This window comes from Castor canadensis, chromosome 4 (genome assembly GCF_047511655.1).
Source record: "Castor canadensis chromosome 4, mCasCan1.hap1v2, whole genome shotgun sequence".
Classification (NCBI taxonomy): Eukaryota; Metazoa; Chordata; class Mammalia; order Rodentia; family Castoridae; genus Castor; species Castor canadensis.
The window spans coordinates 138,904,802-138,929,889 of record NC_133389.1 but is presented as its reverse complement, the minus strand read 5'-3'; the positions used below and the strand labels follow the sequence as shown (position 1 = coordinate 138,929,889).

The 25,088-nt window shown below is 32.3% G+C and overlaps 1 protein-coding gene across 8 annotated transcripts in view; it reads left to right on the top strand.

The window, feature by feature from the left end:
- The window catches only part of Calcrl (calcitonin receptor like receptor), a 108,362-nt gene that overhangs the window by 50,490 nt on the left and 32,784 nt on the right, over positions 1-25,088 (top strand). For 3 of the 8 annotated variants that reach the window (XM_020182747.2, XM_020182745.2, XM_074071243.1), the window contains 7 exons: positions 13,313-13,403; positions 13,589-13,679; positions 14,682-14,769; positions 17,017-17,149; positions 19,494-19,604; positions 19,700-19,812; positions 21,257-21,348. In XM_020182747.2, coding sequence (XP_020038336.1) covers positions 14,716-14,769; positions 17,017-17,149; positions 19,494-19,604; positions 19,700-19,812; positions 21,257-21,348 — 503 coding nt within the window. In that variant the 5' untranslated portion in view covers positions 13,313-13,403; positions 13,589-13,679; positions 14,682-14,715. Of the gene's footprint in view, positions 1-7,081; positions 7,165-13,312; positions 13,404-13,588; positions 13,680-14,681; positions 14,770-17,016; positions 17,150-19,493; positions 19,605-19,699; positions 19,813-21,256; positions 21,349-25,088 lie in introns of all 8 variants that reach the window. The other 5 variants (XM_020182748.2, XM_020182746.2, XM_074071245.1 and 2 more) reach the window with 3 other exon arrangements.

Below are 25,088 nucleotides of genomic sequence, written 5' to 3'. Positions count from 1 at the left end.
TCAAACAAACAAAACCCACCACCACAACAAAGACTAGGCCTGCCTAGCGTAATGACTTAGTGTCCCTGGTAGAGGGTTCATAAGGAGCACACATTTAGCCCTTCTGTGCAGGAGGGAAACAATACATAAGGAGATCAGACAAGGTTTTGTGAGGCTGATGGGGCCAAAGTTGAACCTGAGAAGACAGTTATTAGACCCTTCGAAAAGCTTTATTAACATTTTTGCACAAAATGGGTCTGTTTTTTCTCAAAATTCTTCTTTTCAGATATCTAAGAATTTTCCAGTGAAGTAGCCAATTTGTGTATTTACTAGTGTTGATTCCTTCAGTACTTCCTGACAGGAAATAAACTGGGAATGCTGTCTACTGTCTTCCAGTTATAGTGTTTCTTGTCTTTCTCTCATTCATATACAAACACAAAATATACCTTACAAATGTGAACAGATGACATCTTTTTTCACTTACTGATCTTTTCAGTATCAATCACATCATTATAAGAAATGATTTAAACCATAGACAAAATAAAATTTAAAAAAGATTAGGTTCCTGATATTTCCATTTTCAAAAATTTACCTCTTCCTTTAACTGCTAACCCACAACTTGCAGAATCAGTTATCCCCAAATTTTCTTAGATGAATCATTTTTATAGAAAATTTAAGTTTAAATGTGAATTGATTATATTCTGTTGCATTCATAATTCCTTAAAATAATTTTCATAAAATAGTGAGAGCAGCATCACAAAATATGCAATATTACTGAATGAGAAATTGAGTCATTCTTAAAATAAAAATTCATTTGAGATGATGAAATTTCATGCAAGTCAAAGTTTTTGTTTGTTTTTCCCCCTGGTGGGGGTAGGGTGGTCTATTGTCAAGTTCTGACAAGACATTCCACCAATTAGGTATTAAGCCCAGCTGTTTCACAGCTCCATATTGCTATTTTAAAATAACATATACAATATTAATTTAGGAAACTTTGAAGAAATGCATGGTGACTTATTATTGCCTACATGTTACTTAGTAGATCCTTGATATTTGCCTGTTGAATACTCATAGATTCTAATGTTCAGTGATATCTCTTTCAGTTCCACCTGCAGAAAAGTGTGTTAATTGAAATGTGAAATTGAATTACACATTGAAAGGCAAAGTGGATATATAAGTCACATAACTTGCAAGAGAGCTTTAGAAGTCCCCAATCATCTTTATTTGAATTTTGAATATAAGGATTAGGGAGGAACTCTGAGGAACATCAGCATATATTTATCTACATAAAGATTTTGCATGTTCATCATGCGATAAATAAATGAAATGGTGAATATTTCCTGAGGATTCAAAGCACAGCTCTATCATGAAGCCGCACAATTTTAGGACAAGCCTGGGTCATCTTTTCAAACCCTATTATTATGTTAGTGAAGAAATTAAAAGTCCAAAACCAGTTCAAGTTTTAGTTTCTTCAGTAGCATCACAAAGCTACTTTCAAAGAATGAATACTGTGCCTAAAGTCTCATGTGTCCTTATATTAAAGTATAGATTCCTCTGTACTGCCTATTTGTATACGCTGATGGTTTCTTATATAACTACCTCTAGAGGAATCTAGCAAAATAATTATTAAAAGCAATTTTAATTACAGAATTGAGTTGAATTAGAAGCCATACCAGTGAGCCCCATGTGAAACAGAAGGAGGTAGAACGTCAGTCACAAGACATTTCAAGGAGAGATGTGAATGACCTGAGTAATAGACAGAGGGAAAGGAAGGGAAGGGACTGCCTTATTAGGGAAGCATTTTATATGATTTTTTTTTTTTTTTTTTGAAACTGATCTACCTGTGTTGCCTAGTCTGGTTTCTAAGTCTTGTGCTCACAAGATTGATTCTCCTTCCTCAGCCTCCCAATTAGCTAGCACTACAGGTGTAGTTTTATTTTCTGTCATGATTTTTTTCTTAGTTGGGAAAGACTCTACTTTTATGAACCAGTTTTTCACTACCAATTATGCCTTGATTTAACGTGGTGACTTTTGGAAAAGATGTTGCTTTATTTACTTTCTTCAGGATGTTTTGCATTTTAATGAAATGCACTGATGAAGATTCAGTGAGGGAGGAAGAGGCGGTCAGGTTAGGAAAATGTTCCACTGTTGTTAAGGCCGATGAAATGCTGTCAAGCGTGACAGGGCTCTTTTTTTTTTCTTTAACACATCCTGGTCCAGTTAAGGCTGAGAATCAGAAAAAGTGCTTGACACAACAATTTAGCAGGAAAGAAAGCTATTTTAAAAGTCTTTTGGGAACATGTTTGTGCAACAGGAAAAAACATACAATTGAGTTGATAATAGCACTCCAGAAACGGTAGGCTCACTGGAATGGATTTGCCATCTTTTTCACAGGGAACGTGTTGTTCCTAAGCGGCAGTTCTCACTTAAGCACAGCTTAATTCAGCAAGGAGCTCCTTCCTGTGCAGCTTCTTTTGCGCTGGAAAATCTATTTTTAAATTACAACCCAGACTTAGTCACGGGAGTCAATAATTAAAAATAAACTGTGTTTGGTATGCGCAAAATCACTGCACTTCTAGTAAGTGCCTGAAGTCACACATCCTGGCTTCCATTCATTAATTCCTCACAGGCAATACCTTTGCCTTCAGGGACTCAGCATTGCTCATTCCTCTGTCCATATCTTCATATTTCTGGTCCTTTGTTTCTAGAAATCTCCTCAGCCAAGACATTTCCCTACTTACTTTGAATCCCTTAAACACTGTTTTGAAATTCAGGCTATCAGATCATAGAATGCAAAGTGAAGTCGTCTTATTCCACTCTTAGCAATTGTTCCACTACAACAGCATTGCTGAACATGCTATCAATGTCTTGCTTACAAAAAAATTCAAATTAAACCAAGTTAAGGCATAAAATGTAACTTAATGGTCATATTAATGAAGATTTCCAGAATTGTAGCTAATTTCAAAAACAGCCATATTCAAGCACTGTTATAATGTCATAGGTGCCATACCAATCCTCAACACTAAGCTGATTATCTCTGCTTGGCTTCATTTTTGAACAGTTCTTCTCTATGTGATAAGAAGGATGCATGAAATAACCTCATCATCATGCTCTCCCTGCTTTGCAATCCCCGCAGAAAGAAATCTTCCTTGATAGCACTGATGATCCAAGGAAAATGCTGAGGTTGGACTACCTGTTCACAGCAAAGCCAACCTAAATCAGAGGATTGTGCTAGTCTGGCCAGGAGAGCAGTATCATTTGGAGCAGAAGGAATTAATCCTTTATAGAAATACAGTGTATTTCTCTGGGAGAGAGGGATTCCAAAGACAGAATTGACAGAAATCGCATGACTTCTAAATGTTAAATGTGCTAGTAGTTGCCATATAAATTTTAATTTGAAAGAGATTGCAAAGTTCCATGTAAGAAGATCACCATAGCTTTTGTCAGTGACTACTATAAATTTTAAGTTAAGATTCCAGGAAAATTATATACTTTCTCAAGAGATCAAATGCTAAGTGAACTTACTTACTCCAGCCAGAGGAAGATAAATATTCCATCTCATTCATATGTTGAACCTAAAAATGTTAACCTCATAGAATGATGGTTACCAAACTGGGAAGAATAGGAGGAAGGGAAGGACAAAGTAAGACTGGTTAATGAGTACTGAACTGTAGTTAGAAAGGAATAAAAGGTTCTGCTGTTCTATTACATAGGAGAGGGATTATAAGTTATGATGATGTACTGTGTATATATATATATATATATATATACATATTTATATCCTACGTATTTAGGTATATACATGTACATATATATGGAAGGATTTTGAACGTTTTCATCATAAAGAAAAGATTGTATATATAATAGCATTTGTATAAATACATATTTATATACATATCCACATACATATATACATACATATGTACATATATACATGTTTATACGGGAGGATTTTGAAAATTTTCACCATAAAGAAAGGATAAAAGAGCTGCGTATTGTGGTACACACCACAATACTTTGAAGACAGAGGCAGGGGGATCACAAATTCAAGGCCAAACTGGGCAATATAGCAAGACTCTGTCTCAAAATAAATAAATAAAAAACAAGGAAAGAAATAATAAATGTTTCAGGCAATATGTATAATTTTAATGTCTTAGTTTTAAAAAATATGAAAAAATAGCAATGATATATTTTTCTAGTTTTACTGTTGGTGGAAGAAAATATGTTTTCTCATAGAATTTTATTCCTGATTTTGTGGGAGGAAAGCATGTGTAAAGCTTTCAGTCTGCTGTGTTTGGTTTCTGTGCTTTTTGAGAATTAATTCTTTCCATATTAGACCTCCTGCAGGGAGAGTGTTCCATCAAGTACAAAGCATTTTTTTTTTTCAGACTCCCTCCCACCTTTCTCTAATTGGGCTGATATTTGGCTACTTGCCTTTTTCAAATAAAAAGAGAGTGACCAAAATCACCAGGAAATAGCTAATTATGCCCACAATGGGAAAATTATTCCCATGAGTAAGTACTTCAGAGTGCAAAATGAAATCCCAAGCTTAATTACAACTTATCTCTCTTTAATAGTTATTCATGTATTCAACCTGGAATGTTCATTAGATAAGAAGTCAGCATACAGTCACTGTGGCTCTTTTTGTTATTGTTCCAGGATGGTATTAGCAAAGGATATCATAGGCTATTTAAATTAAAGCCAAGTCTTAGAGTTTCATACCTTGTGTTAAATTGGACTAATGAACTACATTCTCTAAGATGTCACTATTTGGTTACTATGTGTACAAAAAAATTTCTAGAGCTTCAGTTTATATAGGCTCAGTATTAGGAAATGTGTATCTATGTTAAATAGATTGACATACCTAGGAATACACTTAACATCTGTTTCTGATGGCTTTGTAACTATTCAAATGACAGTAAAATCAAACATATTATTTCAGCAGAAGATAAAATCTCAAGATGCAAATGACCACATCCTTGAGATACAGTTTTAATTTTCCTTCTAAAATGCTACTGAAATTACAACAAAGAAATTAAAAAGTGTATAAGCTTACTTATATTTCTACAAATCTTAATGTGAAATAATAACAATAATAGCTGACATTTACTAAGTTCTAAGAAGTGCATCCATATTATCTCATTTTATTTTCATGATAGCTTAGGGGTTTAGGAAGTATTTGATAGATGGGAAAGCTATACAGAAGTCATCCAACTTGCTAGTAGCTGGCTGAGTTAGATTTTTTTTTTTTTTTTTTTTGTGGTACAGGGGATTGAACTCAGGGCCTCTAGCTCAAGTGCTCTACCACTGGCCACACTCCCAGTCTTTTTGTGTTTAGGCTAACTTTGCCCTGGTTGGCTTGAACCCATATCCTCTTGCTTCCAACTTCCAAATAGCTGGGATTATAGGCATGTATCACTATGCCTGGCACTGAGATGAATTTAGTAGGGCCTCTACTTGTGATGGGTATCATAATAGTCCCTCTATTATGCTAATTTCAATATCTTACTGAAAAAAGCTATCATTAATTAATAGAGTAACATTAATAAGGTATGGTTTTTAGCATGTGGACCATAATATTTATAATTAAATTCACACATCTCTTCAAAAATAGTTTTGGGGGTATTTGTGAGGGATTTCATTAACTTTTTAAAAATCGGCTTTTAATTATGCCTTTGTATATGTTACATATAGAATTTTGATGAATAAAGTGCAACAATTTTTTATTATTTCACTGATAACCTGTGGAATTTATGCATTGTTGAATCATTTCTTAAGGTAACCACAGTAATTTGTGTTACTCTGTACTTTTAAAGTTTTTAGCTGCTTATTTTCTGTCTAAATGCAAATATGATAAAAACCAATGTAGCCAAAATTCAGAAATTGTTAGAATCCCATCCCAAGAGCATGAGTGTTACTCTAATTATGATGCCAATGAGTTTAACTTGGGTTAAATGAGCTGATCAGATTCCCCTCTGAGAAGTCTGGCAAGGGACATGATGGAGAAGTATGTATGTCTACTTTTCTTATTTGGACTTTCTACAATGTAGAAGAGAGAATTAGTTCCCCAAATGGGCTCAAAAGTCAGAATAGTTCTAAAAATAGACAGTATTCAATGAGGTAGAAGTAAATATCTCTTCTTGGAATTCCCATTTAACAACAACAACAATAAAAATTATCCAGGTAAATGGTCCAGTTTTCAGTCTTAGATTCAAATTCAGACTCCTTTTGTTTAATGGAAATAGGGAAAGTCATCCTGAGTCAGAAAAAAACAGTGTCTGGAGATATTTTGTTCCAAGAATATTACAGGGTTAGGTGACTTAAACAAAAATTGTTCTTATACACAAACCATTTTTTCTTTATACATAAAATTTGAACTCCTACCCAGTCTTTAGTTAATTTTGTCTGGGTTTCACTTTTTACAAGTGAGACACCTGGGAAGATACGTAACTTGCTCAAGTACATTAATGACTGAGGCCCAGGACTGACTTTCTCTTTTAGAGGTTGGTTAAATAATTCCTCATTAGAATATCATGAATGAGTCAGGTATGGTGGCACACATCTGCAATACCAGCATTTGGAAGACTGATGCAAGAGGATACTGAGTTCAAGGTCAGCCTGGGCTACACAATGAGACCCTATCTCAAAAAATCAAAAACAAAATAAAAGCAAAATGTTAGGAATGATCTCTGTGACCATGTTCAATAACAATTAACTAATATTCTGACATCAGCATTTTAAGGTCTATAACCTTAATCACAAAATCTGGGGAAGAGGGCACAGAAATCTTTGAGCACCCACTATTCTGCCTACCAAAATAGGACTCTATCTGCAGCTCAACCTGAGCTATATACTGAAACACGAAGGAAACTAGAAAAATAATGCTTGTCCCTGAGCTCCAGTCAAGAAGAACTAAATCAGAATTTCTTTTAGTGGAATCCAGGCAATGTTTTCTTTGTTATTGTCTTTTAATGACTCAGAAGAATTTAAATCTGATGGGTGAGTTAAGAATATCTGAAAACATCAGGTTCAACAATTTCATTTAATTCATTGCATAAGTAATCCACACTCAAATGTCTTGTTTATGCTGTCACTCTACCAGAGTTTGAAGCCACAGAGAAAATCTGCTACCGCTCTGTTCACACTGTGCTCCCAATGTTATGACACAACCGAACACACAAAGAGGTAACCATAAAATTATAACCTATGTCTTCAAGTAGATATTTGGATAATGTGAACAGCAATCACCCTGGGAACAGTGCAGAGTATTTTGCTTGATTTATACCTTGATGGATTAAAATAGTCTCATCAGTACCTAGAGACAGAGAATCAGAAGTGTGCCCAGGTTTTGGCATGACCCAGTGAGGATGATATATTGATGTTCTTTTGCTCCAAATTTGACATGCCAAGAATTTTCTTGGATACTTAGTAAAAATACAGATTCCCAAGTTTTCTCCCAAAGATTCTGACTCAGGGAATCTATGGTGGAGCCTGACCAATCTACTGTTTTCAGGGAGTTCTAATTGTAATTCTGATGTACCATGACCCATGAAATCACACTTTGAGGGATATTAGTTAAGACTAAAAAATAATGCAGTTCCCAAATGACACCAGAGAAAAGAGGTATAGTTTGTATTTATTATGTCAGTAACAGATATTTTAAAAGAGAAGCCTCTTGATATTTCGGGGTTTTAAAGCTTTTAACTGTCATTTTTCAGAGACTCTAAGGAAAGTAAAGACGGTTGCTAACTTGTGTAAAATAATTCTAGTAAAATAATTCTAGACTTGTACTGAAGACAATGAAGAGAAAATGAAAGGTAACCAGAATTTATACTTTGACATTTTTTTCAATGATATCATCTAAAATAGATTCTGTGGAATGAGAGACAGGAGCTCCATTTGCTGTACATGTGTGAAATATTGGAATTGTGTTAATTCAGAAGAAAAATAGTTTGTTTAATATGCCCTAAGAAAGGGAAGGCATGTATTTGATAGTACATAGATCATCTTTTTCTTTTTTCCCTGTTCTTTTTTGTGGGACTGGGGTTTGAACTCAGTGTTTCATGCTTGCAAAGCAGGCATTCTACACTTGAACCACACCTCCAGTTCATTTTGCTATGGTTATTTTTGAAGATGGGATCTCAAGAACAATTTCCCTGGCTGGCCTCAAAATGTCATCCTCCTAACCTCAGTCTCCCAAGAAGCTAGGATTACAGGTATAAGCCACTGGTGCCTGGCACACTTTAGCTCATCTTTACCCAAAAGTTCAGGATACATACAACAAAACTAAATAAGTATGGGAAATGCTTTTGTTGGCCAACAGTGTAATGACTGGATAAATAAATGGAAAAAAGAATCTGTCTTGGGGCCTTTAAAGATCCAAACTATTTCAGAAATGAAGGAGTGGAATGTGGAAATTATTTATTGCCATGATCTTGGAGTAAACATACATTTTTAATATTAGGGTTTGGTGGCTCACCTAATAAGTAAGAATTGTTATGAAGAAAAATAAATTCATGTAAGGTATACATATGAAAAATAAAAATTTTAGAAAATAAAAATCAGGTTTTCAAGGTACTGGCATGCATGCACACCATTTGTGTTCTGACAAACTATGTCATACCAATTTATAGTTTTTATGTAGAAAAAGAAACCGTGCTGTTTTACTGTAGTAAGCCAGTAAGATTTTCCTCTTAAAAATTATGAACTTAAAATGTAAAGGCATGAAAAATTATCGTGTAAGGTAAATCTATGGTAGTTTTAAGAAATGAAATCAGAATGGTAAATTACATAAAGTTTTGAGTCAGTAGAGAATATATTTCAAATACCTTCTTTCTTATGTGCGTGTGTGTATTACTGGGCTTTGAACTTAGTGTTTTGTACTTGTGAGGCATCAAATATTCTACCACTGAGTTCTATCTTCAACCCTCAGTAGCTGTATTTCAAACCTTATTTGCATTTTTAAGACATTCTTCATTTTTCAAAGTTCTTTCTGTGATGAAGTCATTATTTAAAAATTTCTAATGTTGACCATCTGGGGAAAAGTAGGCATAATGTCTGGAAATATGGATATATTTTTATTCTATTTGTATATTAAAGAAAATGATCTCATTTCTAGCAGTAGAACCTAAACCTTTCACTTTTTTTTAATTTTGAGAAGGGAAAATAAAGCAATATTCATAAGATCCATGATCTTGCAGCTAGAAAGACAAAAAGTTAACGATTACTACGAGTACCATGATAATCACAATTTCTCTTAAGAGTATAAATTGGAGCTTTCTCAACTCTGAAAAACATTTTTCAAAAAAAAAGGTTAGGAAATTCTAACAGACTTAAACACTTAACTTGAGCTCCATTCATTATTTATTCGGTCTCTTTCCAAAATTGAGTAAGAATACTATATTTCACAAGGTAACCTGCGGTTGTCAGTAAATAATTTAGATCTGAAAGTGACTGAAAATGATTTACTTATAGCTTTAGTCAGTCAATATGAAATGTATTTTTGCAAAGATAAATGTGGAATAAGCTAAATAAATGTAGAAGAGAAAACACTTGCAGAATGAGCCAATGAGAGGAAGCATGCAAAGAACCAATGAGACGAAACAAGGAACACGGTTAAACACACTTTTCCTGAGAACCATCTTGCCATTACATCTACCAATATGAAACTCAGTCTAAGTCAACTTTCAGCTATATCCCCAATGGCATTATCCACATACCCAGTCATGAGCCATCCATCACCCACCCAAAGAACCTTTGTGAAAGGGTCATTCCTTGGTAACGCCTGCTCATCTCATGTGTCTGCTGGCAGAGAAACTTTGATAGGTCCTTTGTAGAGAAGACAAAACTAATGAACTGTATAATATAATAAACTGGACATTCCTAATTTCATGGGAAAACAGGGGTCCACTATGTGTTTAGAGGACTAACAACCTAACTTGATGCTATATCCTTGTTAAACTCAGGGGCTATAGACCTGCTCCACTGATTAGCAGTGCAGTAGACAGTACAGAAAAAGGCCTGCTGGTACTTTTTCCAGATCATTAAGGAATAAGAAGGAAAGCTACAAGAGGAACTATGCATTGATAAATATTTTGTGAATTGAGAAAAGTTGTCATCAATTATCAGTGCCAGAATGACTTAGTGGTCACATATTTCACTAAGAGCCTTTGTGGAACTCTGAATTTGAAATCTAATAGACAAGCAACAAAAATAACAGCAGTGCTGGGTAAAAAGTTTTTCAAATATGTTGGGTTTGGGAAATTTCCAAACATGAATTTTGAAGGACTTTTCCTTTCAATTTCTTTGAGCCCATGTACATATTAAAGATAACTTAACCCTGACTCGTGTAAATCATCAAAGCATTGTATTGTAAAACCTATCATATTTCCAAAAGAATGCTTACTTACATTCTTATTTCCATGTTTATATATCTACTTTTATGCAGAAAAACATGAGCTAGCAATGTCTTAAATATGAACTATCAGTGTTTTAAATTTGTCTTAACTCTTATGCATTCCAAACGAGATGGGGTGCATTCAGAGTGGTATGGCCGTAGACCTCTTATGCATTCCAAATTTAATACAGTAAACTACTACTTATTCAACATGCAAACAACCAATCTAAACTAAATAGTTTTCATAATTTTATTTTGTAGAATCAGCAATGCTGATAGAAGGACTCCCTCCCCAATGTCATTGTCAATAGATTCAAACGCTATCTAAAACTTTATAAAATAAGAAACAATAATAGTTATGATCAAAGTTTATTTATTTGTTTATTTTATTCATTTATTAAATTTTGGTGGTATAGGGATTTAGAACTCAGGGCCTCACACTTGCTAGGCAGGCACTCTACCACTCAAGCCACTCCACCAACCCTTTTTTTTTCTGTGTGTGTGCTGGGTATTTTTCAAATAGGGTATCCCGAACTGTTTCTCTTGGCTGGCTTCAAACCATGATCCTCTTGGTCTCTTGTCTCCTGAGTAGCTAGTATTACAGAAGTGAGCCACTAGTGCCTGGCAAGATCAGAGCTCTTGATTTTGACTTTACTATCCTAAAACAATTTACTGGTTCATTTCATTCATTCATTTACCCATTTATGCAGTAAATGTTTATTAACTTGACAGTTACAAAGAATGAAGAAATAAATGAGATATGGTTTCTGGCTTTGAAAAACCCTATCAATAAGGGAAAAGGATATAGAAAACTAATAATATTAGTACATTTCAATGAATGATTAAAGATACACAAAGGGAAATTAAACTATAGTTTAACTCAGAAGACTTTTGTCATATTCTTGTTCTATTTTAAATTTATAAAAGTGAAAATTTTAGCTGTATTGCCCCATGTCCTAACCATCTCAGATAAATGAAAATTGTTCTAATATTTGTAAAATATTATAACCAAATATTAAAACAAATATAACTGGAATAAAAGTATTCTATAATGAACTAATTTGGAATATTTTTGTGACTTTTCTGATATTTCTGAAATCAATTTAAATTATTTTAAAATTAGAATATAATAGTTGTAGAGGGGGGATACATTGTGACATTTATATATGTGATTAGAATGTATCATAATTACATTCGCACTCTCTACTCATTACTTCTTCCTCATTACTTCTACTCCCTTTCTTAGAACCATTTCTATTGTTCTATTTTCATACATGAAAACAAAATTCATATACCATATTTGCCTTCCTCCATCCTTTCTTTATCCCTACCCTACTCCCACTGATACCATTCTTTGGAAAGGACCTGTTTTACCATCCTGTCCTTCATTTTATAAAGTGTATATTACCAATGGAATACAATTTAGACTCTAAATATAAAATTTGGCAATTGGGGATATGTGAGAACTGCTACATTGCCATCTGTTTATACTTAGAGGTAAAACAGTCAATTATCTGCTTCTATGTATACTAATAGACAATCTACAGCTTATTAAAGAATTAATTGATAAAATTATAAGTGAGTATCTTTATAAAGAGTAGCAAATGAAGAAATTAGTCCACTACAAAGAAAGAAACCTTAAATCTATGGTAATCAACAATTGTAAGCACTCATTTCTTAGGCAAATTTTCTTGAACATTCACTTTATTTTAAGTCCTATGCTAAGCACTAAAAAGTGATTTGCACTATTCTCCGGTTTCCTTTCACATCATGTAAATTTTTTTCCTTTTACCAAATAGTGATTTTCAAAAGATTTTTTGTTTTTACTGTTTAAGACAGTAAACACAAAAGTAAATTATCTTTCCATATTTAAGGATGAAAGATACAGTTTTACAAAAGGAACAGTCATAAAAATGTGGTACTGTTCAAAATAATCAGGTTAAAATAAAACATATCTGTGTATAAAGATGTAAATGATTTTGTATGTGGAATCTGAAAAGACATTTTTATGTTAATCTTACAAAGATGGACAACTTGCCATTCCATCAAATTGTATTGGGTGAGAAATACAACTTGTGTGAAAGTAGACTCTCAGTCAGAGATTGCTAGAGCACCATGACAAAGTCAAAATCGCTTAATGATCACAAGTCTTCAGTGTACCATATTATTCTTTAGTTCCAAAAAACAACATGCATCTAATAGTGGAATTCAATGACAAATTTTAAATCACTTTAATTTTTCATTCTTTAGCACAAAATTTCAATAAGTCATCTTTGATGTAAGGCTAGTTTTAGAAGTGATATTATATCTATAACTACCTTCATCTCTTTTTAATAAAGATGCATGCATAAAACAAAAATATAAACAAAAAATCCTCCTTTCTTCTGCCTTTTTGCTAATACTAGATGATAATTAAAGCTCCACTGAGAAAATTAGAAAACAAAAATTGTTTTTAAAGGAAGTATAACCTAGAATAATTGCAGAATTATATCAACATAGATATTAGTAAATATAAGTATAATCTCTTGAATTATATATGTGCAAGGAAAACATTTTAGCAGTCCTATGAACAAAAGAAAAGTGTGAATGCTAAAATCCAATAATGTTTGGTGTGAAACAGCATAATCACTCTTTTAAAATCATTAATTCATTGAAAATATGTACATTTCTAGGTGGTGTGTTATTATATATCTATAATTTATATTGAATCATTCAATGATTCAATATATGAATATAATTTATATTGATTTATCCAATGAATATGTTATTATGTAGTAACTTAAATATATTGTAAGCAAAAGAGATTTAATTATTTCTATTAGCTTAATAAAATACAATTTTAGTAGTGATGTTTACTTTGAAGTTTTCAACTTTTCAGGGATAAAATTTTGGCCACTAGCATAATATTAAATTATTTTAAATCAATCAATATTTAAGGTCATGACCTCTGGAATTAAGAAATTCTTCAAGACGATGTTGAATATCATCCAAGAGAAAATGTGATTTGAGTCTGGAGACAATTGTGCATGTAAGTATTGGGAAATTAGATTTTCTCTTGGTGAAATGTAATTAAAAACTAAAATATCAACTCATTAATTACTGAATTGCAGAAAATTTGATTCACAGTTTTTCATCTATACAACACTATATTTTAATATTTTAGTTTAATGTAATATTTCCTGATTTTTTGTTTTTGATTATATTTTTCTTAAGATCGATCTAGTAATAAAAGTCCAAGATAGCTAATAGAAGAGAAAACAATATTTGGAAGGTTGCTACAAGTAACAAGAAAAACAGCTCTTAGGTGAGTCTTGGTAAAGGTTACCAATGGCATAGATGCTATGAAATAATTGATTGTGTAGTCCTATTGCATGTGATAAAAATAATAAACAAAACCTTTGACCATCTGGAAATGGGTTTTAAAATTCTTATTCTGAAATTAGCCCTATAATAAATATGATGGCTAGTTCCCTAACAGTATAAAATCTAAGTTCACAGTTCAATGGAAAATATCTATTGAGGAATTTTTGTCTCTTTTTTAAGAATAGCTAATATATTCTTGGTTAAATGAGCATTATATTCTATGGAACCCCATGACAGCTCATCATCTCATAAAAACAGAATATCAAAGAATGTTGCTCTTAGACTTTAAGGAGTGGTCTTTGGGAACTTAACCCCAGAAATGCCTCTCTTTCTCTTAGAATTAAGCTGCTTGTGGTGTTTGAGAGGCCATCTCTCATTAGCCCAGAAGTGTAATTGACATTAGAAATACTTTTATTTGACATTGTTCATCCCTGTAACTTTGTTTCAAAGATGTAAGTGATGTAGGGAATCTTTTATTTTGTGATTTAAAAAGAATTAATTTCTTGGAGTGAAGAATTATTTTAAATCAGGAGCAATTTTCTTCCTTAAATTAATGAAGTCAGGAAATTACAAATTTAATTAGTACTTATTGAAAATAAAAGTAAACTTTATAGTAGAATATGCGAGGAAATCTTGTATTATGATGTCACATAAAACCTTTTATTTTAACACTTTAATCATTTTATCTCAATTTTTGTGAAGGCAAAGAAAGCAAGATGTAAGAAGCTTTTTCTTTATAAGTCTAGTTAAAGTAAATTGTATTTGATTAAGCTCCTTCATAGTTAAAACTATGATGTTCTTAAACAATTGTAATATATGACATTATTAATCTAATCCTTAAAGTATGATTATTGTACAGTTATAACAGAAATTTTCTTTTGACACCATCTATATTTATTCCATGAGTATTGATAAATTTTATTTCTTTCTTTTTCTACTGCAGCTTGACTTATACAGCACATTTCATTTGGGCTCTAATGATGGAGAAAAAGAGAATACTGTATTTTCTGTTTCTCTTTCCTTTTTTGATGGTAAGCATAAATTCCTCAGATTTATCTCTATATCTATTATTGTATCTGCTCACTTGCAATATACCTGTAATTGGCAAAGGTTAATTAATAACCACAAAATTAGTTATTAGATGCACAAATTAATTGTATTTTGTGTTCAACCAACAGCAATAATTTACTTCCTTTCAGTGTGTGCTTTTAGTTTTATATCTGATATGGGGTGATGGAGTCCTGGGGAAGTCAGAGTGGGGAAGGTCAATGGATTCAAATGTATAGAACATCAGGAAAATTTGTAGAGTTTGAAAAAAATGAGACTGCTCTATAAGCACAGCCACACATTATGGATAAAATATCTCAAACCATACGTGGATTCTGTGGTAGATCTATTAAAAGAGCTTATTCTAGTCCATTGATTTTCTTTCATTCCTCCAATATTGATTGAAAGGGAATTCAGAAGCACGCACTGTTTAAAGTAACTTCTCACCCATTCATCCAAATAAGTAGGCACTGATGCTAAATTTGGAGCAGGTGTGTGTGTGCATGAGCGTTTACACTCATGTGGACCTCTGCGTGTGTGTGCCAGGGATACAGGGCCAGAAGAGGTTAGAGCAAAGATAACCAAGTATCAATTGCTCTCCCAAAGGAGTTTTTTTTTTACTTGTAGATTTTTAAAAATGTATTTCTCTGCCTCAAATTAAATTGGTAACTATGCTCTTATCTCATATGTATGAGAAGCCGAGAGACATAATCTCATTTGATTCTGTGCCAGCAGAGTTTTCCTGTGGTGTTCCCAAACGAACCTCACAAAGATTCAGACAAACTCGGAATAAAACCACAGAAAACCAAAATGAGAAAAAAAAAAAAGTAAAAGTAGGATTACATTACTGTCAGCATTTGCATTTGACATCATTCTCAAGTCTAGAACAGTCCAAATTCTGCACTTCTGGGATGTTATTTTGGGTACCCTGACTGGAGTTCACAGGACAGAATTTCCGTTTTCTCTACTCACACCCACCATCAAGCATGCCAGAGAGCTGTTCAGGCTGAACTGGTTCTTGCAGTCAATTCTGTAACAGATTAACAATCTGATTATTGTAATTGACCCTTTCCTTTGAATTCCTTGAGGGGCATTGTATAAAATCTGGATATTTATTTCAATAAGGAATAAAAATACTATTGTCACTTTCTACAAAGTTCTTGAAAGAATGAGTTATGTGGGGTTTTTTTCTGTCTTGGGTGGAGTTTGTTGATGGATGGAAGAGCATTCACCTCCCATGGGGAGGCCCTGGGTTGGACCTCTAGCATTATGGCGAAAAAAGAAAAAGCAAATCTCCTAAAAATGATGGTTCGATGTTCTAAATCTCCATAATTACTTGTACATTGCTGCTGAATAAATCTTTATTAGGAAATCAAAACCAATCAAAGAATGGGTTGATGTTAATGGTAGAAGGTGATGATGAAGCTTGAGAAGTGCCACACAGTGAGGGAACATTTTTACTTGGACTTTACTAAGTTTAGTTTACTGTTAGCAAACAGAGAATCATGAATATGAGAATGAAAGAGAAGCAGAGAAAAAAATAGCTTATGGGAGAGAGTTAACACTAACAATGTGAGAAGTATGTAGAAAAGATGTTCATACACATTTCATATTATAAATCAGAAAAAAAAGTAACATAAAAATGAAATTAGAGAATCTTAAAATAGTGGTTCTAACTTGGAAGAACACACATAGTTAGGACTCCAAACCTTTTACTGATATAGATTCAATTAAAATTTGATCATTAATGATTTTGCTATTATTTTGGTTTACCAAAATATGATGATAATTGACAACTGATAGTGAGTGTTTTCCAGGTACTAGGTACATCTCTCAGTTATCCTGATGCTATTTTATACATTTTACAATAAGAAGATAGAATACTGGAGGTAGGAGGTAAACATCTTGCCTACAGCCACAGAGCAGGTTAAAAAAAAATCAAGGAGATTTTGATCACAGCTGTTTGTAGTTCAGAACACATGTTGAGGTTGTCTCCTAACCATCTACCGCCAGCCTTCTAGAGCCAGCTATACTTTCCAACTCTGCCTTTGGTGACAAACTTTGGTCTGTTTGAAATTGGTCACGGTGGGAGTTTTTATACCATGGAAACTGGCAAACATTACAGGTTGGTGAATTTGTCCCAGACAGTTTACCATTCAAAAGAAGATTTGCATCTGACAAAGAAATTTTCAGTTCTCAAACTGTTGTTTTTGGTTGTTTCATTCCCTTAGACTCTCGTCACAGCAGAATCAGAAGGTGACCCTGATGACTTAATTCAGTTGGGGGTTACTAGAAATAAAATCATGACAGCTCAATATGAATGTTACCAAAAAATTATGCAAGACCCCATTCAACAAACAGAAGGTAACCATAACTATTTAATTTCAAGTGTATTTGACATATTTTAAAAAGAAAACTACTTCATTATATCATTATGAGTTCCTTTCTCCATTATTAAAAACAAATTAGTTGCTGTTTTTCTGGCTTATGTGCAATTTTCATTATTTACAAAAAATATTTTATGACATTATTCATCTTGTTTCTTTTTGAAAAATCTAATGAAAATATTTGACAGTGATCTTTTTAGAATCATCTTTCTATGATTGAAAGATATTAAAAATATCAAATAGGCATTAACACTAATATAAAGTCACAAATCTCAGATTAAGTCAACTGAGAGCTGACCTTCAATTCATGTAATTTGTATTTCTTTGTTTTGCAACCTGTTTGATAAGAATCAGATCTCCTTGACATCTATTTAATCACTAGTATTTACAGCTATGATTATTCCCATAACAAATATGATGAACTCCAAGGCTGCTATTTCCTTTAAGACATCCTTCTTGGTAACATTTATGAAAACCAACTAATCACCAGATATTTGTCTAGATTCCAGAAATATAAAGATAAGTAACAAATGTAAAGTTTTCATAATTGATAAAAACAAAAGCAGGTTGTATGTTTCCTCTGGCAACCTTATATGCACAGGAAGCGTCAAAATATAAAATGCAAAATTTACAGTGAAACAAAGCAAAATATGGACTCGTCAGGTAATTCTCATTTTTTTAAACCATCAGAGAAAGGCATACATATTTTTGGAAAAATATTTGCCGTTATAGCATATTATGTTTGTGCATAAGTGAAATGTTAAAGGTAGACCATTAATATTTTTAATTTTAAAAAGATATTTGTGAATGAAAAATAAGAAAAAAATGTTACCTTTTTCACTCTAAACAACTTTTACCCTCACTTTGACTGAGCAATATATAACATATATTTTTGAAGAACTATTTATGTAATAGCTGAACCAATATTTTTGTTATATCAGTTATTTAAAAGTATGTTTTTAAACATGCCAGAAAATGACAAATTTTCAGATTTAAGTCAATAGTGGTTGAATTATCAAGTAATTAAAATATTCATATATATATATTTATATTCTGTGCTAACTGATCTAGCTTTTCATTTTATTCCATTAAAATATAGGTTACAGTAGTTAAAACTATTGAATTAATGCCTCCAAAATCATCTAGATATATGGATAAATAGGTTTAAAAATATGTTAAACAGCAGGAAACTCTGTAAGCGTTTCATACTTAATTCTGTGGCACAATGAGTTCAAGATCAGTGCATAATTATCTTGGAGCTTCGTAATGCATTTTGTTATTTGTAAAAAACATGTTATAGAAAGTCTTGCAATAAAGAATTATCTTTATTTTGACTTTGTGTTTCTGAGAGCTCCTTGACAGCAACTTCTTGAATGGAATACCTATTCCTACTGTGCCATATGCCACAAAACACAATTCAAAAAATTCTAGACATTTCAGTCTCCTATTGCTAGAATTTAAGTTAGTTATATGGACTCTTTGCAGTAGAGACATAAACATGTTTGAGATGCTTTCTAAAATTATAACAAGAAAATTTTCCTTGATCAGCCACAAACTATATTTTGCTCAGTAAAATATGATTTCAACCCATTTAAATAACTGGTGTTATATATTTTTTTTAATGAAAGAGGTGCTTTTTCTTCATGTTGAAGAAAAATATGACATTATTAATATTCTACCCCATTTGAAAAGGAAGAAAGAGCTACAATTTGGAGGAGGGTCCTTACATAAGTATTTTTCATGGTTAAAATGGCAAAATAGGAATTTTGGGCTATTCATTTATGGTTCATAAAACATTAACAATTTTCCCTAATAACATAATTTCTAAATTAAAAAATGTTTTAGTTTAGATATATACATAAAATATTTATATAAATATATAAACTAAATATATATCCTATAATATATATATTAATTTCAAGTATAGGAACTAATCATTACCTCATCAGGGACAACCAGCAAAGACCACTTGATTTACTGAACAAATATCTACCTTTGAGAAATAGAATTTAATCTAAACTTTATAGAATTAGAGACAGTTATTTCTAAATTTAGTTTACAAATTAGTTATTCTAATAAATAGTTATTCTAGTAATTACTAATTACAAATTAGTTATTCTAATAATTCTAATAATTAAATTATAAATTTAATTTATAAATTGTTCTAATAATAACCCAAGTAATTGCTCTAGTTTTTATATATCTTCATTTTCAGTAGACAGGCTTTATTCCATGCCAATGAGAAGCCATCCATAAGAATTCTCATCTTCCTGTGTAATTAGAGGAAGTTAGTCATCCCTAGTTTTTATTTGTCCTTTAAGGAATTTACTGCAACAGGACCTGGGATGGATGGCTGTGCTGGAATGATGTTGCAGCAGGAACTGAATCAATGCAACACTGCCCTGATTACTTTCAGGACTTTGATCCTTCAGGTAAAAGCAGAAATTTACATGCAAGTCTTGACATCTATCTAATAAACTCCAGGTTATTTAATTTTTTATTTTCATTCTTCTTTTTAATTTTAAAGAAAAAGTTACAAAGATCTGTGACCAAGATGGAAACTGGTTCCGACATCCAGCAAGCAACAGAACATGGACAAATTATACCCAGTGTACTTTTAACATGCACAAGAAAGTGCAAGTATGTAAAAATCCTGAATTGAAATTTATTTTGCACTATCTATTGAAGCAGTTCAATACTGTATTGGAAAATACTTAGTGTGTTCCATTTCATCCATTTACTAATATAATTTGAAAAAAACAATGAAGAAGAACATCTGTAGAAATCATTATTGATTTTGTCATTACAAAGAAGAAGCGATCCTGTTAGATAATAGTGTATTTACAAGTCAATATCTTAGTATTGGGGTTTCAAATTTTCCAAAAAAAAAGTACCTTAAAAGTGTAAGAAAAGGGAAACTTTAGTTTGCTATGGAGTTCTAGAATTGCCTCAGAAATTATGCTTAAGCAAACAGGATCAGCCCAGCAGGATTTACAGCTTCTTATGTCCCTCAGCAGAAGCCTCTCCTGACTGATGGTTAGGACCCTCTTGCTCACATTACCCAACTTGAATGTCAGGCATTAAAGTTAAGGTTAATTACTTTTGTCACAATAATAAAGCTTGATAGTTAATGCCTGCATTTACTTCCACTTGTGCGTGTATATATAGCAGCAATTTGTCAACAGTGATTAAAACTGTGAGTTCTGTTATCTGATTTCCCTTATCTGCCCTTTATCTGTTGTAATGACCTTGGGCAAGCCATCTGTTTTGATTCCCTCATGTACAAAATGGGATGACAGCTAAGTTTCTCCCAATGGCTTTCACAACAATGTCAAGGAAAACACTTAGAAGACTAGTGTATAGTAAGCATTTAATAACATCAGCTATCATTACATTTACAAATCATATATCCTCTCTGTATTTAGAGAAGTGTTTACAAGGAATTACAGAGATATTCTATGAAATTGTAGGTTAAAAACAAATAGAACAAAGAAAAAGAAAATGTCAAAACCAGGAGAAAGTTGAAACACATTTGTAGAGATCACAGGATCTTGTAAATTGCCACATTAAATTTGCTTCTTAGTCTCTAATTTGTGAAAGGAAAAAGATAAACCCTATGGAATAAAAATCTAATCTGCTCTAATTCTAAACAAACAAAATCACCAAGTAGCTTTTCATTTTAAATATAAAGTGTTGATTCTGTGTGCTATGTAACCTAGATCAATAAAAGTATTACTTCGTAAGTTAAATATGTGATGTCTAAGTTCTTAAATAAAAGGATCCATTACTTATAAATTTGATATGTTACTTGATAAGCTTACAAAGATGTTCTTCATTATAGAATGCATTCAAATATTTATTGGTTTCCAAGCAAATCATTGTAAGGCTGTCAGAATAAATTTTATTTTTTTAGGATTTTCATAAGGATTTATTTTTAGGTTTTTTAAAATTAGGTTATATTCATGTACATGGGAGAATACATAGAAATAGAATTTATTCAATTGAGCTTGCTCTTATGTATGTAGAGTTATAGATATTTATAAGATATTGATATAACTCTAGTTTTTATTTATATGAATTATAGACTGCGTTGAATCTGTTTTACCTGACGATAATTGGACATGGATTATCAATTGCATCACTGCTCATTTCACTTGGCATCTTCTTCTATTTCAAGTAAGTACACTAAATTATTTTTAAAGTTTACCAACTGTCTGTGTTGAATATGGGTCATGTGCAGATGTGTGTCATGTGCTCACAAAATACAGATGACTTAAAATGTTTAAAATAAATCAGATGTTTAAAATAAATTTAAAGATGTTAACTTTACTTTAGCTTTGTAAAATATTTAGAGAAGAGATTGATGAAATATCTTAGTTCAAATTTTATAAAATTAGTAGGCATATAGAATGAAGTAAGGTAATAAGAAGAGCCACAATCATTATATAAACCTGAATGTATTTTGCTCTTGAAACTGTCAAAACAGACCTACTTATTTGAGTGTTCAAATTTTGGTCAGTTTAATATCAGCATTCTGTGCATTATGGGAACCAGAATTTTAAAATAACTCCATTAATATAATAATATATTAACTCCATTTAACATATTATTAAAAATATAGACTACATATATTATGGTTAAGTTATCTTTTCTCGATTTGGACCATCATCATTAAATAGGTTAAATTATACACTCAAATTTGCTTATAATTTCCTTATTTTTTGTGGGGGAGTGAGGAAAACAGTTCCAATTTCTTGATTCGAACAATCAAGACATTTTCATACTTATAGTAAGGAAAATTCCAAAACAGGTATGCATTACACTATACCTTAAAGTTTTTCGTAACTGCCACCACCACTAGCAACTGTACAATGCAGTGCGATAAGAGTCAGTAGCTGCATCATGTGTTAGCAGTAAATCTAAATAATCCAACTTTAGAAATTATCAAAGAGTTGGATTTTTTTATACAAATGCAACTGCAGCACCAACTTTTACCCCGTCCATCAAATATATGAAAATATTGAATAACAAAACAGTCAAATAATGATTAGGTTCAAAGTCAGATCTACAGATTGCATGTGGATTGCAATATTTTTTAGAAATTTACACCTTCTTAATATATGGAATATAGACCTAACACAAATACAGCAATATCATGAAAACCTGGTCACACTAAGGGGAGGTCACATACAAGAAGGGTAGGGTAAAAGAAAGAAACTGAGATGAATGTGATTGATATACTTTCTATACAAGAATGAATGCAGAATTCTTAACCAACTGAAATCACCATAAGAAAGGGATTAAGGTAGAATGAAGAAAATTAGAGGAGATAATCCAATTGGGATTATAATACATATGTACATGGAAAGATCACAAGGAAATTCCTGTGTAGCTCCCTTTATCTCAAACAAGCAAAAATGTCATTTTATTCTTTTTTTGGTTCTTTTTTCCTCTATGAAATTGGAGAACAGGAGGGCAGAACAGGTCCTGCAGGGCAGGGGGATGGGGGCAAGGGGTGTTGGGAGAGAGGAGGGAAAGGGTGAAGGAGAGTGAATATGGTGCAAATACTGTGTATATATGTATGTAAATGAAAAAATAATACCTGTTGACACCATGCCAGGAATGGAGGGGGGACAAAGGAAAGCAGAGAGGGGATGAATCCAAATATGATATATTTGATACATTGTAAGAACTTTCATAAATACCACAATGTACCACCCCCATTAAAATAATAAATACATAAAAAAAAAATCCTCAACACCAGTTATTTTGGGAAATCTATAAAAGAACTATCTGGACACCATTAGAAACTGATTAAAAAAAAAAACAACCTGCCCTGAATACACTGAATTAAGCACTGTGTACATGAGTAAATGTGACATTTGCTTCAGTAAATTGTGTGAAAGCATATCGAAGTCAGTTGAAAAGAGCTTTCATTCTAAAATATGGAAAGCATTTCTTAAAGATTTAAATGTGCTACACTGTAATTCAAAAATGGCTCAAAGCTTTTTGCTCAAAACAGTGCCATTTTCAGTCACTGATTTTATATTTAGGTATGTCTTTTTGGTTGCTATATTGAAGGTACTGAAATGTCTTTACTCTTGTTTGTATGGTTAGCTAATAAAAGATTTTTTGAAGTAGTGCTATAATTGAAATAGAAATACTGCATAATGATTGCCTAATAGATTTAAAATATCTGTTCCAAAAGTAATGGAAAAGAAAGTATTTCTCAAGGTGAAGTTTTGAAACAAAATTTTTCATGTACACAGGACAAATTATGCTAATCGACAAATAAAACAATGTTGGTGATATTAATAAGCTCAGGAAAATATGTTAATAAAACTGGGTTGACATTAAAGATACAAAATAAAATTAAAACTTCAGATTCTCCTTTAGTATAATAATAAATGACCAAACATTTTAAGATATAGCCCAGGTTTATTTTTATTTCCAAAAAAAATAAAATTCAAAAACAACTTCACAACACTGAGGTTTGTGCTTGCTAAGCAGGCACTCTACCTTTGGGTCGTGCCCTATCTTTTTCTTCCTTTAGTTACTTTTAGCCTCCTGCATATCTGTGATTACAAGGGTATACCACCATGCCCAGCTTATCTAAATTTTTGTCTGGGCTGGTCTTTTTTTAAATTTTTCCCTCTTTCCTTTTTTTATTATGTTGTTGTACTAGGGGTAAATTGTGACATTTACAAAAGTTCTTACAATGCATCATAAGTGAATTCACCCCCTCCATAATTTTTGTTTATCCCCTCCTCCCACCATTCCTGGAGTAGTTGCAGCATTTCTCATTTTTTCCATTTTCATACATGAGTGCACAATATTTCCACTACATTTAGCTTCCTTCACCCTTTCCTTATATTCTCCTTCTCACTGGTGCCCACCCCCAGACAAGACCTGTTTTACATTTCTGTCTGCTTTCCAAGTAGCTGAGATGATACACATAAGCCACCTCACCCATCCCCTCATCCCCCCAGAAAACAGTCTTTACAATTAAAAACTAGAGGGTGGGATGGATGTAGTGATGCATGATTGTAATCTTGGAACTTGGGTGTTTGAGGCTGGAGGGTTGCACATTCAAGGTCAATCAGGACTATGTAGTTAAACCCCGTATGAAAAACCAAAAAAAAAGAAACTAGAACAAAACAAAACAAAAAACTACAAGGTGTCTAGTCTAAATTTGAAAACATGACTCTTGATTCTTAGAACTGGTGCATTCAATGATGTGACTAATTGCTCTAACGCTCAGTTCTCTAGAACTCAGATTTTAAGTTAATGAAATTTTTTTAATTTATCTCCCATGTAAACACATGGAATTAATTTAAATGTAATTAATATTAGCCAAGATTTTTTTTAACTCAAAGACTCTAAGGACTATGACTAAGTGTAAAATAGATTAGCCTCTATCCTAATGCATACAACATAAATCCTAAGAGTTTGAAGAGTATTACAAATATTATAGAAAAAAATTGCAAGTTTTCAATATGCCAACCTTAGGAAAAAGAATAGAGCTATTAAAATTTGGAATTAAAACTATGATAGAGCCATCAATGCCACTGCTGGGTTGCATCTAAATCCCCAAAAAAATGAGATAAGTATCTTAAATAGACATCTGTAATCCAATGTTTATTGTGCATTACTCACAATAGCCAAGAGATGGAAATAACTTATATCCTACCAATGGGAATGGATAAAGAAAATATGGCACATATACACCATGAAATAACATTGAGCCATAACAAAGAAATGAAGTCCTGTCATTCATGACAAAATGGATGGAACTGGAGATCATTATGTTAAGTTAAATAAGCCAGACACAGAAAGAAAAGTACTACATGGTCAGACTCACATGTGGAATCCAAAGAGTTGATCTCACAGGACTTGAGAATAGAGTGGTGGTTACC